The following is a 16,866-nucleotide window of genomic DNA, read 5'->3' on the forward strand; positions in this document are numbered from 1 at the left end:
TTCCTTCGAAGCGCAGCGGGGCGCATCCCGCCTACTTCCCTCCCACCGGCGCAAATGGCATAGGGGGAGGAGAGAAGGCGTGGAGTGGGTTTGACACAGCCAAGTCAGATCTTCCCCAATCAAATGAGCTCCTCTCCTCGCCTTTAAATCCGCCGCGCGCGCGAGGCGCACATTTGATTTCACCGTGGAAAAGGGAGGCAATTGACTTGCGCACACGTCACCAAGACCTCACAGGCAGGTTTCCACAGTTCCAGGCACATTTAAATGGAATTAATAATCACAATAACCCCTATCTGAATCAGCACATACACGTTTATCTATATCGATTGTCCCTCACACTGATGACAGATCAAAGGCTGTCGGCGTGCGTAATGGAAACTCGACCTGACTGAATTAACACAGATGAAAGATGAGGATGGATTACTGCTGTGTTGACACTACACACTGTGCCGTAGCGATGATCTGCTATATTTAAAGAGTTCATTTGCAAAAGCATATAAGTGCCATTTTGAAAAAAATGAGCTGAGGCTTTGTAATTATTCTTTGCATAGTGTTGTTTTCAATAAAACTTTATTTTTTTGAGATATGTCTGTTTTGTAACATCTCAAAGTCACTCAACTTTGGTTTGACTGATATCACCTTATGTAAATAAAAAATAAAAAATGAAGATTCTAGAATTAAAAAAAAAAACGGAGTTATCTGCTTTTGCAAATGAACTCTTCATTTATTTATTTACTTATTGATTTATTGAGCCGCATCGTCACGCGACCATAACAAATAAAACTGAAAACAAATAAACTATCATCTCTCACAGCAAGTGAGACGGGAGGAAACTGATGTTCTGGTCCGGTCCAAGCTCGCAGTGTCCAGACCTCACGGGCTGATGATGCAAAAGTAGTCTGGGAGGGAGGAGGTTATGATGTTATCCAGGTTTGCTCTGACATATTGAGAGCTTGCCCAGTAAAAAAAAACAAAAAACACACACACACACACCTTTTCCATTAATGAAGACACTCATATTTAGTAACCTATATTTAAACACGTGTGCACAGATCACAACATAAACAAACAGCTGTGCGTAAAGGAGGCATCACGGAGCGTCTCTCTTTTTCTTTTTTCTTTAGAATTTACCTGAGATGGGAGATGTGAATATCTGCTCACTATCTGATGCCGAGGCTGTTGTGGTTTGCTGTGAGAGATGATAGTTTATTTGTTTTCAGTTTTATTTGTTATGGTCGCGTGACGATGCGGCGCTGGCCCCTAATAAATCAATAAGTAAATAAATAAATAGCTGATCATCGCAACGGCACAGTGTGTAGTGTCAACACCTGCTCTTGGGACATCCACGGCTGCTTTTTTGTCCCAGTCCCTCCCTGGTTTCATCTGTGTTAATTCAGTCAGGCTGAGTTTCCATTACGCAAGCCTTTGATCTGTCATCAGTGTGACGGGACAATCGATATAGATATACGTGTATGTGCTGATTCAGATATAATAAATAGGGGTTATTGTGATTATGATTTTTATTATTATGATGATTATTATTATTATTATTATTAATTTCATTTAAATGTGCCTGGAACTGTGGAAACCTGCCTGTGAGGTCTTGGTGATGTGTGCGCACTGCGAGCTGGACAGTCAAAATACCAGTCCGCTGGCTGCGCTGCGCCTTGCGCTGAGATTAGACCAGGTTGGAGCTGGCGAGCTTTCGGCGCACTCTCCACGCGGTCTATCTGCAACAAATTGTCACTGCGCCAAGGTGAATCTGTCGACACCTCCCCCTGCTGCGCGACCACTCCCATCTCGGCGCACAGCAGTCTGCCAATTTACCGAATCCGCTTCGCACGTTGATGGACTGGAGGAAAATGCCACTGCGCCAGCTGCGCCAGGGCTCGCCTCGCTGCGCCCCCCTGAGTTGCGCCAGGAAAATAGGTTCCCTGGGACAGAAATGCTCAATTAGATATGAGGTTAAAAAAACAGCAAAGAATTAATGGCCTCTTGACTGAGGTAGAGAAGTTGATGTATCATGTAGGAGCAATGAAAAGAGACATCCTGACATCTATGAAGTGATTTATTTGACACTGAAGCGTCCGCTCTAGAGAAGAGAGCCAAAGTTGAAGCAGACAGAAACATCAGTTGTGTGTGGAGTTGAGGAGACAGTAACCGTGTTTACATTAACTGATGGAGCAAACTGTAAACAAACAGAGCCTGCTGCAATCATATGCTGTAAGTTTCAGCAGAGATTGAATCTTTGAGTTTTTTCATGTAGTCAATTATTTCGAGTTTTCCAATCAAAACAGAATGATCTATATGCTTGTTTTTGTTTGTTTTTTCCATGTCAAAACCAAAACCAACCCTTGCTACCACTAAAGACATGTCCACTATAACATTTAAAACAAGTTACAATGGTGTCGAAGTTTTGAAGTACTTAGTCACTCATGAAAGAACAACCGCAATGTCCTAGTATACCTGCATCTATAAAAGTGTGGTTCACTACTGTATGTGCCAGAAATGTTAATAAACATAGATCAGAAAGCTGTGCATCAATCAAAAGCTAATCACACGTCAGTCACAATTAGAACCCGTGACCCATGATTGAAACACATGAGCTAATGGAAGAGAAAAGCAATACTGCCGTGCTGGTATAGCTTTCACATACAGATTGTATGTTTCTGCATGCATAGCCTAATCTGAAACCAAGCATTGTTGATACTCGGTGATCTTCTTCCAGCAGCAGGTAGCCCCGCTGAGGGCTCAGTGCTACTTTCACAGATTTGTGGGGCTTAGCAGGAAATCTCATGTCAGTTTGTTTGATCTCATGTTGCTTCTTTCCCTAATTTCAATGAGATCACCATTGAAAATCCAACCTTGTTTTTCCAAATCCTTGGTTCCTAATGTTGTCTCACTTTCAACATATCTCCTCTCTGTTAGCCAGTTTAGGCGACCATGCTCCATGAAGAGATCATTTTCTTGTTTCTGACTGGGCGGGTGTGATTTTTTGTTGATGTTGTTTTTAGTTAAAAAAATCCATGACCAGGAAATATACAGTAGGGATGAGGATACAAGCTTTAAAGTTAAATTGAAATTCTCTGGCTTCACGCAAATGTAAGATGACACAGTTGATGGTCTAAGTTCCCACTGAACTGCACTATTCAGTGTATTGATTAGACAGCCAATCCCAGAGGAGCCCATTATATCTCCACCAGCCCTGAACTGGGGTTGTTAGGTTTGTTATGAATCACTTAACACCCCTGGTGGGGGTCTCACTCTGCCATGCAGGGTAAGCTGAGGAAATTTCATTTGTTTGGGCTGTTGTTGCGCAGTGAGGCTGATGTATATATGTCCTTGTTTCCGGGTATTGCAGGGCCTCCTGGGGCCCCAGAGGGTCTGGTAGTGGCTGACATTACCGACACCACTGTGCAACTGTCCTGGAGCTCTGGAACTGACAACCACAGTCCTGTTACCATGTACATGGTGCAGGCCAGGACCCCTTTCTCTATCGGCTGGCAAACTGTGAGAACAGGTAACAGCTGCTCCATCATCACCACTGTCATTTTATCAGTCAGACAGTACTGAGGGATATCACTGTAATCTGTGAGTACAGAAAGTATTCCATAGATGTTTCAAAGGAAACACACACTTCACAAGCTGTTTAGATAACTGCACACTCGTAGTATAATACAGCACCCAATTTATATTCTTCCTTTAAAGTTGGGCAAAGAAAAAGCTGTTTGTCTCCGTCTGTTGCTGCTGATATAAGTCGTGATGCAGCTCCGGAAACAGTCCAGTGAAATATGCAGCATGTTCAAACAGCTACAGTAGCTGTAGTTTAGAAGAAATGTGGACCTGCCATGACCAACCAAAGGAAAATAAATGAACTACAAAATAATAAGAGGAAAATCCAACAAAATGTAATAAATAAATCAACTGGCTGGAAACCATTAAAATGATTGTTTGTGCATGGCACTCATCCCTGTACTTTTACTCAACTCTACAACAGTGGTCTGTTAGCTTCAGCTCTGTTAATGGTCTGTTGACTTTGTGATGGTTACAGTACCTCTAACAAGTTAGCAATAATGTTGCAGTAGCAGTGAATGGGTAACACAGGTTAGTAACATTAGATTAAAAGCTAGTAGCATACAACAAACTAAAGGTAACATTGGGGTTCATCAGCTCTCTCATTCTGGATACTGTCTAACAGCATGTTATATTTAATATGCTGTATAGTGCAAAACCTCAAGTACTGTACCAGATCTAACCAGGAAACAGTTTGTCACCTTTACACAAAAAGTATTTAATGCACCTCAAAGTGATCACCAAAGCACTGATTTAACAAAACACTTTGCAGGAAGAGGGATTAACTGGGGCAACTTTGTCTGACAGCTTATTCATTCTATTAACTGCATTTATGTGTAAAATTGCATTGTGGAAAGCAGGCCTTGCTATGCGATATCAAGAAATAATTATACAACATGTAGATTTGTTTGACCGGTGTCACCCTTGAGTGTACCGTAATTGGAATTGTATTAAAAGATTTTACAAATGTCACCATTTTAGTTTGATGTACTTCACTGGTCTGTGAAATGCTTTTTTATATGTGTGTTGGAGAGAAAGTGTGTGAAATGTGCCTCAGTTAAAGAAGAAGAAGAAAAAAAACACATCTCAATTCTAAATTCTTTAATCCTAGTTCCTGATTCTGTGCCTGGACAGATGATGCATGCAACAGTGAAAGATTTGAACCCCTGGGTGGATTACGAATTCAGGGTGGTGGCAATCAACAGTGTTGGTGTAGGAGAACCCAGCACGCCATCAAAACAGATTCGAACCAAAGCAGCAGGTATCCTCTCAATTTGTTGTTTCTCTTCATAACAAATTAATCAGTCCCACTTGGAAAATGTAATTTACCTGTTTGATTAGTTTCACTTTCCTTCAGCGCTACCCGTGATGTTACTCATTTTAAAACTGTTGTTCCTTTTCATGCCGATAGTTTGAGAGTCCCATGCAAAATAGGTGGAAATTGAATTACAATTTGACACGTTTAAGTATCAGCACTAAGCTTGTGTGAGTGTGTGTGCTCTGGTGTGTCATGCTCTGGCAGTTGTGCCATGATTAATTAATGGTTACATCAATAGAAAATGTGACCTATCCACACGTGTTGAGGCAGCAACATGAAAAGTGTCTATTTTAGGCCGGTTGTCTGAGTAATTCCATCCTGCTGGTTGAATCACAGGGGAACAAGTTTCCCATTGTGCTTCACACATGGGGCTGACATTCAACGCTGGGCTAATAACAGCGCCGTACACGGGAGTAATGCAACTGTCAACAAAAAGCCTAATTCCTCTGCTGCCTGATTAACCTGTTTTGTGCAAATTAGAAGCTGTGGTCACCTCATTCAAAGCCGTTTGGTTTAACACAACCCTCTGCCACTGCCTTACACGTAACAATCAACAACTGAGGGATGATTAAGCTTCCTTTGTGCCTCCTCAGTTCCTAAGGTTGCACCAGTTAATGTGAGTGGTGGCGGAGGAGCTCGAGGAGAACTTGTCATCATTTGGGAGGTAAGAGGATCATGGGTATTTTTTGAGTGGGCATTCATCGTAACAGAGAATCCTTTGAATCGTCTGATGAGAATGGAGTTCTGGCAGAGTTAGTGTGTCTGCAGTGGTCTGGCTTCAGTGCAGCAGCTTTTAATTAGAAGTGTAGCTTTTCTGATTTGCTGCCTGCCGACTTCCCTTGTTGTGTAAATCAAAACCAAGATACGGAGCCTGAGCAAATTTCATATGTGCAAATCTAGAATTAGGTGACAACTTTATATTTTTTGGATGTGGTTCAAAGAACGGCAAGATGCTGTATGGGGAGATTTTCTCAGCAGTATATCAGACTTACTTTTCTTTTTACAACTCCCCAAATTTGATTTCAGCTCACAGTTGTTTGGGTCAAAGGCGTAACTTTTTCTGTTCTTATCTCAGCCGGTTCCAGAGGAACAGCAGAGCGGAGAGGACTTTGGCTATGTCGTGGCTTTCCGCCCACTTGGCAGCAGCACCTGGATCCAGACAGTGGTGGCATCACCTGATGCATCCAGATACATTTACAGAAACGACAGCATTGCACCCCTGTCTCAGTTTGAAGTGAAAGTGGGCGTGTACAACAGCCTGGGAGAAGGACAGTTCAGCCGTGTTGTTAAAGTGCTTTCTGCAGAGGAAGGTGAGTTAATTCCTCTCCGCATGCTGCAAAGTTGGTGGTGTTACTGTCATTCAAGAAAATGTATACGTTCTTTTATAATTGAAAATATGCATAATTCATGATCTATCCTACTTAGAGCCTTCTGAGGCACCGTCAAGAGTGCGGGGCCACGCTGTGTCAGCCTCTGACATCGAGGTGTACTGGGAACCGATCCCCCCCGGATCCAGTAGAGAGAAGATCATTGCATATGAGGTATGAAAGGGAAAAGTTGAAATAATAGTGCTACGAGGAATATTCAAACAAGGAGTAGACATTAATCCCTGAATGACTGACAGTATAATAAGCTGCTGTTCAGCTGAATGTAACCGCCAATGGTGACAACGTAGAAATATTCTGACATTGAAATACGGTACAGTATGTGTTGGAGCGGCAGATTTTTCACGGGCTAATCCAGGAGTTGAGGAGGTCTGTTGGCAGCTGTTACAGTCTCCAAAAGAGTTCAATACCCAAGGCTGTCTGAGAGCTGCTATTAAAAAATAAAAAAATAAATAAAAGAAAGTGTAAACATCATACATCACTATCCCGTACAACAAACACTCTCCTGGGTTTTGGCGGTGGAAAAGCGAGATAAAAAAAGACATTCTTTCCCAAAACCCCATATTTTCATGGTTGGGGTATCCTCTGGTGGCCTGACCTCTGCTGAGAGAAGCTGAGGTCGTTTCCAGTGTTTGGTCCACACATTGTTATAAGACAGTGGTTTGATGCACCATAGTGACGCATTTGGGAACAGATACCGAGCAGAGGAGCTGAGCTGAGCTTGACATTGAGAAACCAAGGTTTGCTCCAGTATAAAATATTTAACTCATTATTGACAATATTAAACTTTTTAATGCTGAATAACTTTTAACTTCTCCTCTGCTGTTAATTATTTGTCTAGTATAGTTTTAGAACCAAGAGCTCCCAAACTGTAGGCTATTCAGGCAGATAGTGAATCGACAAGTGATCCCACGCTGGAGAAAAATTGAGCTTCTCCTGGTTTCAGTTCAATCCAGATTGTCCTTATCGTTATCATTAAAATAAAAAGTGCTCCGAGAAGTTATTATTTGATTTGGCCGATGTGTTGTTAAGAGGTCAGATGTGAGCCAAACACATTTTTGAGATTTTCAAGCAGGCCATGATTTGGAAAAGGGTCATGAACCAAGGCCTGTATTTTGTCAAATGTTTTAGAGCAGGAACTGCCCACAAATTTCTAACAGTGAGAGTTTCTTAACCCCATCAGAAAGAAGCAGGAAGAGATGGCATCAGAAATTATGTGCAGTAGAGAGAACACTGATTCACTTTTCATCTGCCACAACCAACAATTTCTACTTTTTGTTAGATAATACATAGAATCATTTCTTTTCTCCACTCACGTCAAGTTCAAGCACCTTAAGACTCAAAACAGTGCAAAAACAGCCATTGTGTGAGATCTAATAAATGGTCTAATAAAATCCAGTTTCAGAACCTGTGTCACATAGGGCTGTATCAATTTTAAGCACATTGTGCAGTAAATGTCTGGTGAATAATTTACATTGAAAATAGTTTTTTTTTTATGCAACAGAATAATTAACAAGCTTGTGGCACAGTGGTGACACCTCTGCACATCAAGTTTACAGTAATTCTGCAGCAGGTCAACTTTGGTCACCAAATTTGTCTAGTGGATGTGTTTCACATGGAGAGAGCCCTGCCACATGAAGGGGGCCTTATAGAAAAAAAAGTTTGATTCGTCCAAATCATGGGTTTACTAATCGACTAATTATCATATCATTCACAAAAGTGACTCAAAATCAGCAGGCGAAGGTGCCTAATAACAGCTTTTATAGCTTCCAGCTCCCTGTCTCTCTCTTTGTTGTTAATTGCTCCAATATTTCCCTTTTAGGGAAGCCACCAGAATTGGTCCAGCTGGACAAGTTCTGATGGGCAGCTGGTCTGTCAGTGTCTTTACCACTGTCATTTGGGGTGCGCATGAGAACATGCTTTTTTCTACGCTGTTCATACAAGTAACAGACGTGGCTTATTTGATATCACTTTTGTCCCAGAAAATAGCTACTGAAGAAGACACACCTTTGTACCTGTTGTCCTCTCTGGAGTAACTCCTCCAGAAATAACCTCATTCTGTAGCTGCTCCTGACTCTCCCTGAGGAGGATACCCGGAGCCTTCCATAGCGAGAGTCTTGCACTACAGCCAAAGAGGGAGGGAGATAGAGAAACTGGAGAGTATACATAATGTCCCACCCATAGACTCAGCCAGAGCAGCACAGCACTTTGCCAAAATGCATTTTATCAGAAGCTTGTACTGTAGTGATGTGAATCAGCAATCAGCCCCTATTTAGGAAAGGTTGTAAATCGTTTGAGACATTACTGAGTCTTCTGATGTGCTGAGGCTTCTGATGTCCGTTGCAAAACCTCTATGAAGCACACTGTACAGGAGAAGAAGAAGAGAAACTACATTGTGTGGATGCCTTTATCAAAGTTATGTTCTGTTCCTTTGATGGGTTGCTATTCTCTACTTTCAGTAAAAAAGAAAATAGAAAAGATGTTTAACAATTAAACTAACATTATATAACATCAATACACTATTTTTTCCATTAAAGCAGATCAATAAAAGAATAAATGAAGAATCAAGTTGACAAGTAGAAACAATACTGCAGTCTGTGCACTGCTAAAATGTTTTCCATGTCTATCCCCAGAGGCTGAGCAGCCAGCTGTGAAGATGAGAGCCTGGAAAGCTCTACCAATCTGTCCCAGCGGGGTAGATAAGCCCCATAGGGCCCTTCATGCATGGTGGCTAAGGAATACCATTCAGACCTTTAATTTCAGGAGAAGCACCCTCCAACATGTCTTCTTCATGTTGTGGAAGATAAGAATCACACATACGGTACAAGTCAGTATCGGTTTTGGGGCTGAGGACAATTAGCTGAGGAGCAGTCTGTGTGTATATAAACCAAGGTAAACTTCATATTTAAGCATAATCTTCACATTTGGCTGCCATTGAGTTACACCCTGAGAGTTGGCTCTCTTGAATGGCGTTTGTGTCATAAACTGGTTTGATTGGAACAGCTGTTTGCAAGAGGTGTGATGAGTAATGTGACCGACCGAGAGGATCATCAGTCATCACCGCCACCCTTCAATTTATCTCCCACTTCACGCGCCCTTCTGTCTCATAGCACTGCTTCACCTGTAATGAGTGAAAGCAGCGGGAGCACTTAGATACGCTCTCGCTGACCAAGTGTACAAGAAGTAAATACAGTGTAGAGGAGTTTTAACAGACTGAAAAACTAAAAGATTCCTCTCGGCACTTCAAAGTACAGTGTACTTCAATGATGTCTGTGTCGATGTCTGAATTACACTCTAACCCTTGACCATGTTAACTCATGTTGAGGACACTTTGACATGTCGCAGTAGCACAGTAAAAGATAAAAAATAATGATGTCTGAATTCAGTTTCGCTGGTGGTTGAGGAAATGTGCACGCTGGCTCACTGTCGTACTGCCATGACTTACAGGAACACTTGAGTGGACCAGAGATTATTAGAAGAAACACCTGTCCTTTTCCTTCAGTGGTATGATGCTATTAACCTAAAGGGATTGTCTATGCTTCACTTGATTGTTGTAATTTAATTCACCACAACTTTTTTTTAGAAATATGAACTGAAATAATAATAAAAAATAACTGACAATGCAGGAAATCCTTAGGGCAGCTGTGGCTTTGGTGTAGCTGCACCTGTAGCACAGCTGCTTTGAACATCAGTAGATCCTGTTTAAGCTACATTCACTGCATAAACTCAACTGATTCGGTGTACATCTAAAGCATCAATATATTTTCACTGAACAGTACTCACAGACTGATGGATCTTACAGTCTAAATCACCCATCCTTGTTTCTCATGAGCTTTATGCAGAATTACTTATACTTTAGGTAAATTGCATTTTGTGTGTGTGTGTGTGTGTGCGTGCGTGTGTGTGTGTGTGTGCTTTCTGGCTCTGCTAAAACACTGTATTGGTGGTATAAAACATTTTTCCACCACCGTCTCCATAAGACTTTAATATGCAGCAAGACAATTTAAGTCTCCTTAGATTCTCTTCTTTCATCTTCCTTTGAGTGTATGTGAGGTGGTGTGAAAAAAACTGTAAACTTGCCCTGCTAAGATATTTAAGGTATTTTCCCAAGTGTCAGTAAAACTACTATAATTAAACTGCCAAAAAAAAAAAAAAAAAACCTAGATGCATCTGTTATCAGCGACTCCAGGCCCTGTCGTTAATCTGCCTTTTCCCAAGCAAGATCCTTGCAAACCCGTGTGCTGCCAATTGAATAAGTACCCACTCTCAAACCATCTGTTTGACATTTTCCTGTCTGCTTTCTCTGTCTTGTCTTCTCGGGTCATAAATGATCTCCCTGTGAGCACAGATCCTGACATGCTCCTTATCCTTGTATTCCTCACGCGCAGTGCTGCTTTTGGTATTGCTGATCATCAGATACAGTTTGAAAATGTGGGCTTGACTGCCTCAGGACCTACAGTACAGTACAGAAGCTGTGCTGATAGCATGGAACTCTTTTAAGTTTGGTCCTATAGATGCACTGCTTTTATGTGAAAGAGTAAATGACCCCAAGGGCCCTAGTTTCGTCGACCAGGTGAAGTCTAACGTCAGCGCAGCTTCGCCACGCCAACGGGGTGTGGCCCAGGTCCATTTCGCAAGTTTGGCGGGCCGCGCAGTCAGACTTACGCCAGCGCAATCCCTCCCCTCGTCCCTCCCACCGGCGCAAACGGCAAAGAGGGAGGAGAGAGGGCGGAAGGGAGACAGGAGGAGGAGAGAAAGGCGTGGAGTGGGTTTGACACAGCCGAGTCAGATCTTCACCAATCACAGGAGCTCCTCTCCTCACCTTTAACTGCGCGGCGGGTGATGCGCGCTGCAAGTTTGTCATTTTATACTTTGACATGGACGGAGGAAACAGCGACGCCAGAGGCCGAACCTCTCCCCGGAGGAAACAGCTGTTTCCCCGGAGGTCCGAGCTCAGAGTGACCAACAATGAGTTTACTAATAATAATACAAATATCCTTAATCAGGTTTGATCTGATACACTGAGAACCCCTGCCCAATAGTATAAGAAACAACAACTAATAAACTAATAAAGAAACTCACATTTATTCAAACCCTGTGCAAGATGATGAGACAAAGATAAACAAACACCATGCGTAACGGATGAAATCCGCGTAAAGGACGCTCTCTCTCTCCCTCTCTCTCTCTCTCTCTCTCTCTCTGTCCGTCTCTTTTTTTCTCTTTTTTTCTGTGATAGAGAGTATACTGTAGTAGGCTATATACTGACTATCTGATACCGAGGCAGTGGTGGTGGACTAAGAGAGATGAAGATTTGTGTTTTGTTTTTCATTACGGCTGCCTGATGCGGTCGCTGGCGTTAATAAATTAATAAGTAAATAAATAAATAAATAAAGCGATCATCACAAGGGCAGAGTGGTATCTCAACACGGCAGCGACATGCTGTCATTCACCCTCAGTCCTGCTTTTGGGACATCCACAGCTGCTTTTCAGTGCCAGTTCGTCCCTGCTGTGTTAATTCAGGTGGAGTTTCCATTACGCGTGCCACAGCCTTTGATCTCTGCTTTGATCTGACGTCAGATGTGACGGGACAATCTATATAGATATAAATTCACGTGTTGATTCCATTAGTTGCATTAAATAGTGGTTATTGTGGATATTTATTGCATTGAAATGTGTCTGGAACTGTGGAGATCTGCCTGTGAGGTCTTGGTGACGTGTGTGCACTGCAGGTCAGTCAGCCAAACTTGCACTGCACCTGCTGCGCTCCGCGCTGCGCTGAGACTAGACCTGGTTGGAGGTGGCGAGCTTTCAGCGCAACTTCGGCGGGACATTTTCGGACGAAACTTCCACTGCACCAAGCTGAATCTGTGACGCCTCCCCCTGCTGCGCGGCCACGCCTATCTCAGCGCAGCGCGATCTGCCAATCTTCCAATCTGACTTTGCGCTAGGCTGCGCTGGTCGAAACTTGCATTAGACCGGCTGCGCTACCTTGCGCCACCTGCGCTGCGCCAGCAAACTAGGGCCCCAAGTGTCTTATAAGTTAGTAAAGTTGGAAGAAAAAGCCTCATAATAAGCTTTATTATTTATTAGTAAACGAGATACCTGAAGCTTCATAACCCTTACACTTTATGTTCTGCTGTCTCTACTGTGCATGATGCTTTTTATAAGCACATTGTGATGCTCTCAGGAAGCTAAAATAAATAAATAGATGACTCAGTTTCCACAAAGGAAGGAAATATGGCAGTAGCTCTGTGGTAATCCTCCTTTCTCTGGTCTAGGTTCTGTTTTGGGAGGAAGGATCTCAGCAAAGTCAAGCAGACAGAGTGAAGGTTATCAACACCACTGCTCTGCTGTCTGGCTTAAAGGGTAGCACAGTCTATCTGATCTCAGTCAGAGCCCAAAACAGTGCTGGACTTGGACCCTGCAGCCCTGTATTTAACATCACCACCAAGAAACCACGTGAGTCTATGCACACAGCACACTCAGGACTTGCTTTATTTTGTGCTGAACCATTTACTTAACCTTTTTGTCTTCGGGTTAGGGGTCTTCCTTATACTTTACATCTGTTCAATTCAATAATCACTGTTCTTCAGTATTTGAGGGACTTACTGACACATAGATGTTAGATGGTTGATTCTTGTATCAAGTGTGAAAGTTTGATTCACACTTCTGATCTAAAACAAGCAGGTAGAATTGAAAGATCACCACCCTAACAACACACTTGACAGTGAAGAGAGGGTTTAGTAATAAGATTTATCGGGAGATGATTTTGGCATAAAGTAGGGTGACAGAATTTACAGAAAATCTTGGATGAATAAAAAAGTAATTTGTTGATTTAAAAAAAAAGACTCAAAAATCATAACAGCACGGTTGGCAGTTTTTCAACAGATTTTAGATGAGTGTGGTTCAGCTGGTCAAATCTTACATTAGCTATTAATGAACAGGAGGCCTGTAGGGCTTTACTCTTATTACTTCCAGTGTCTCTAAGGTTGGGGTTGCTTCAAGGCCAGTGTAGAGAGGAAGAGTGACTACTGTGACCAATAAGATCTCCACTATATGACACTGGAACACTGTAAACAATATAATAGACTCTTAAACGTATATCCTTTACATTTCTTTTTGCTGCTCTGACTTGTTTTACAGCTTCTTTTTGAAAATTCAGATACACTTTGGAATCCACTTCAGCACAAAAATAAACTGTGGATTCAGTCCCTCGTCACTCCCACTGAAAGTGCATGAGGAAGAGATCTCCTAACAGCCAGCAGCAGGAAAAATCAATCTGACTGTTGTTTTAAGATGGAAAATACAGAAAAACTCTAAAACTTCATGTAAAAAGATGAGTGAAAGTATTTGGTGGTGATTGCTGCACTGCAGACTTATTATTATTAAGTCATAGTATCTGTGTTACTTTCTCTGCAGTCCTTCAGGACAATACTCACATAAGCCATCTTTTTTTTGTCAATATTATGTTGTTCTTCACTCAATTCATGTATTTATTCACTTAATTGTCCTACTCCAGCAGGCATACAAATCCTAAGCTTTAGCTGAGTTACAATATTATGTTAGAGTTGTCATTTTCTTTCACAGTGTTTCATGTTTTTTATGAAAAACAATGCAGTAAATTGTTAACTACAGGGCCAGTTTTCTTTTGAAAAAAAAAGAAAATGCAAAATTAGAATCATAAATGCAATGAAATTGATCTGTGCGTATATATGGTGGCTAAAGAGCTGTAGATGTAGCCACTCACAGGTTTAACTACAGGTTAATTCCCACTTCTTCCCCCCTGATGCTCTGTACTGCTATCAGACTGGCAGATTTGGTTCAGACTAACACAGATCTCCTTGTATCTGACGCAATGACAGTTTAACTATGAGTGGTGCATAGTTTTGAGTTTGAGTCAGCGGAGATAGGAGGTGCTGGGTGCTGTGGCGTTTTAGAGTTTGATGGCTGATGGCACCAAAAGGACCCTTAAGCACTTGGAGTCTGTGGCTGAATGCGCTCCTGAGCAGCCTCAGCTCAGCAGAAAGATGAGAGATGCTGTCAGTGACGGGTTTCAGCTTCATTTTTATCATCTTCCTCTCTATTGCTGCAGCCCACCATCCTCACCAGCTTACACACCAGAGTCCTTGTGCCACCTGCCCAGCACACCAGAGCAAAGGGGGAAACCAAGCCAGTGGTCACCATACGTAGACTAATTACTGTAAACACCCATTTTAGCTTAGTGCACACATTCGCTTATAGCAACAGGGGTGGGAGGTTTGTTGCCGTGCCAGATGTACACCACCAGTTCCTCTGTGTATCTGTGATACACCAAACAATGGCCAACATGGGAACTCCTGCAGGGGGCTTAGTATACGTATTTCACTGAGGTGCACCAGCCTTGAAGCCTTGATCAAAGAGCGTACATTTCCTGTTTTTGTTTAACTGTTGAAATGTTTTCCTGTAGTGTGTTCCTCAAGGTTGACACATATCTGGTGTGAACACAATCTGGATGATTCAATCAAGGCTGACTTCAGAGACAATTTGGCACATACTATTGATGACACTGGTTTATGCATTCATTTGTGAAACTTTTGTCTCCATAATTTCATTTCTTGCAGCTCCACGCCAGCCTCCAGGGAATATTGAGTGGAACCTGACCAACTCGAAGATCTTTCTAAATTGGGAACATGTCAAGGCGATGGAAAATGAGTCTGAGGTGACGGGATACAAGGTGAGTTTCTCAGAGTAATAGCAGAAACCTCACAACCAGGGAAACAAATAGAGCCTCTGCAGCTGTCACCCCAATAAATGGCTTTCTCATTGCAGTGAAAAGATAGACCTCAGCACTCCAGCGTTGCATTATGGATTGGCCCTGTCTGGCCTTTCAAAATTAAAAGATCTGTTCAAGGTGATAAAATGAAAGGTGTCATGCCATAGAGGCAATTCAGCTCCTTGTAACAATACAAATACGAATCATATTTGATCCACTTTGCAGACAAGTGTGGGAAAAAAATACTCTTTTTGATCATCCTTTCCACAATATATGTTTATTATTATTATTATTATTATTATTATCCAGATATATGCAGCTCTGCTCATTTAATAAGTCCTTTGTGGAGCTCTGTCCGTGCTGTGCATGTAGAAGGGAATATTTTAATGATTTTGCAAAAGCAACATTGTGAAATAAAGTGCAAGTTTCTTATATATTTTCTTGCTAAATTTGCAGATTTTCTTTGTGCTTTGTGTTTCTTTTAATCACATAATAAAGCAGTTTTTGCTACATTTTGATAACAGAGATAAATGAGGTCCTGTTTTTTAGCACCATGATGAGTCATCAGGTCAGGCTAGCACCAAACAATTTGTCTTGAATTCATAATCACATCTAGAGAGCCAGAGAGGGACTGTATCACCAAAAATGTCCCTGGTTTTTAGGATTTGGATTCATTTTCTGAACACTAATTTTATATTGAAATAAGTTATATACTGTAGTAATATGCTGAGAGGTCTTCCTGGTTCCATTTTTTACTCTTAAAGCTGACACTAGATCCATGCTCTCCTCCTCCAGGTTGTGTATCGTCAGAACTGGCATGGCAGGACCACTGTACTGGAAACCAGTAAGACCAGTGTGGAGCTGCAGATCCCTTCTGGAGAGGACTACCTCATTGAGATCAAAGCTCTGACCAAAGGGGGCGATGGCACCAGCAGCGGCCCCATCCGCATACCAAAGATGTCCAGTAAGTTTCACACTCTCCGCAGCATGCAAATGATTAGAGTTGGAATTAAGCAGATGAGCAGTGGGATGGGTGCACTGTGTGTAACTAATCCCCTGTGTGACTGATACTGTTTATCAGCTTGACTGTGGCTTGAACAAGGCCTTCAGAATACACATATAAATTGTAATAAGACTGCAGCATAGAAGCAGGACGAAGAGACAAAATGTACAAAGTTATCTCCGGCTAGAAGCTTGTGTTTCAGTCTTCTTTGTCCGCTATGTTGGCAGGATGTCTCAAGAACTTAAAAGAGTAGTTCAACATTTTGGGAAATGTGCTTAATTGCTTTCTTTCTGAGAGCAAGATGAGACGATCAATATCAAGCTGCTGTGCAAGCTGGCAAGTATACGGAGCTGGAATCAGAATGTAGTTATCCCAGTTTAGCATAAAGAGCGGAGACAGGTAGAAACAGCAGCTGGCTATGTCCAGAGTTCAAAAACATCCCTATAGATAGATATCAGTAGGTGACGTCACGGTGCGTTCCACCCTGGTTCCACCGGGCCGCCGCCATGCTGGGTACCGAACACTGAGTTAACCTCTATTCAGATCAGTGCAGCCACATCCTCTCTGACCAGAAGACTGCTGCCTGATGTAGTTTGGATATGGATATTTCTCATTTTGATGGCCTTGCCTTGAAAGCACACACCTCCACCACCTTTCTGCTGAGACGAGCTTTGACAGCGCGGTGCGCCGCTCTCTCTCCCGTTAAAAGTTAATCTAGCTCACCCAGTGGACCTCTCTCTCTCTCTCCTCGTCTCTCTCTCCTCGTCTCTCTCTCTCTCTCTGGTCTCCCGTCAGGTAAAAGCTGCTGTTTATTCCTCAGATGAAGCTCATGTTG

At 42.3% G+C, this 16,866-nt stretch overlaps 1 protein-coding gene across 1 annotated transcript in view; it reads left to right on the top strand.

Moving 5' to 3' along the window:
- The window catches only part of cntn6 (contactin 6), a gene marked incomplete at both ends in the record, with an annotated part of 42,482 nt that overhangs the window by 24,765 nt on the left and 851 nt on the right, over nucleotides 1-16,866 (top strand). Inside the window, 8 exons of the mRNA XM_083972762.1 lie at nucleotides 3,362-3,520; nucleotides 4,685-4,834; nucleotides 5,485-5,555; nucleotides 5,967-6,201; nucleotides 6,317-6,432; nucleotides 12,555-12,735; nucleotides 14,877-14,989; nucleotides 15,824-15,992. Coding sequence (XP_083828888.1) covers nucleotides 3,362-3,520; nucleotides 4,685-4,834; nucleotides 5,485-5,555; nucleotides 5,967-6,201; nucleotides 6,317-6,432; nucleotides 12,555-12,735; nucleotides 14,877-14,989; nucleotides 15,824-15,992 — 1,194 coding nt within the window. The remainder of the gene's footprint in view (nucleotides 1-3,361; nucleotides 3,521-4,684; nucleotides 4,835-5,484; nucleotides 5,556-5,966; nucleotides 6,202-6,316; nucleotides 6,433-12,554; nucleotides 12,736-14,876; nucleotides 14,990-15,823; nucleotides 15,993-16,866) is intronic.

Source organism: Trachurus trachurus (assembly GCF_905171665.1).
Source record: "Trachurus trachurus genome assembly, chromosome: 5".
NCBI lineage: Eukaryota > Metazoa > Chordata > Actinopteri > Carangiformes > Carangidae > Trachurus > Trachurus trachurus.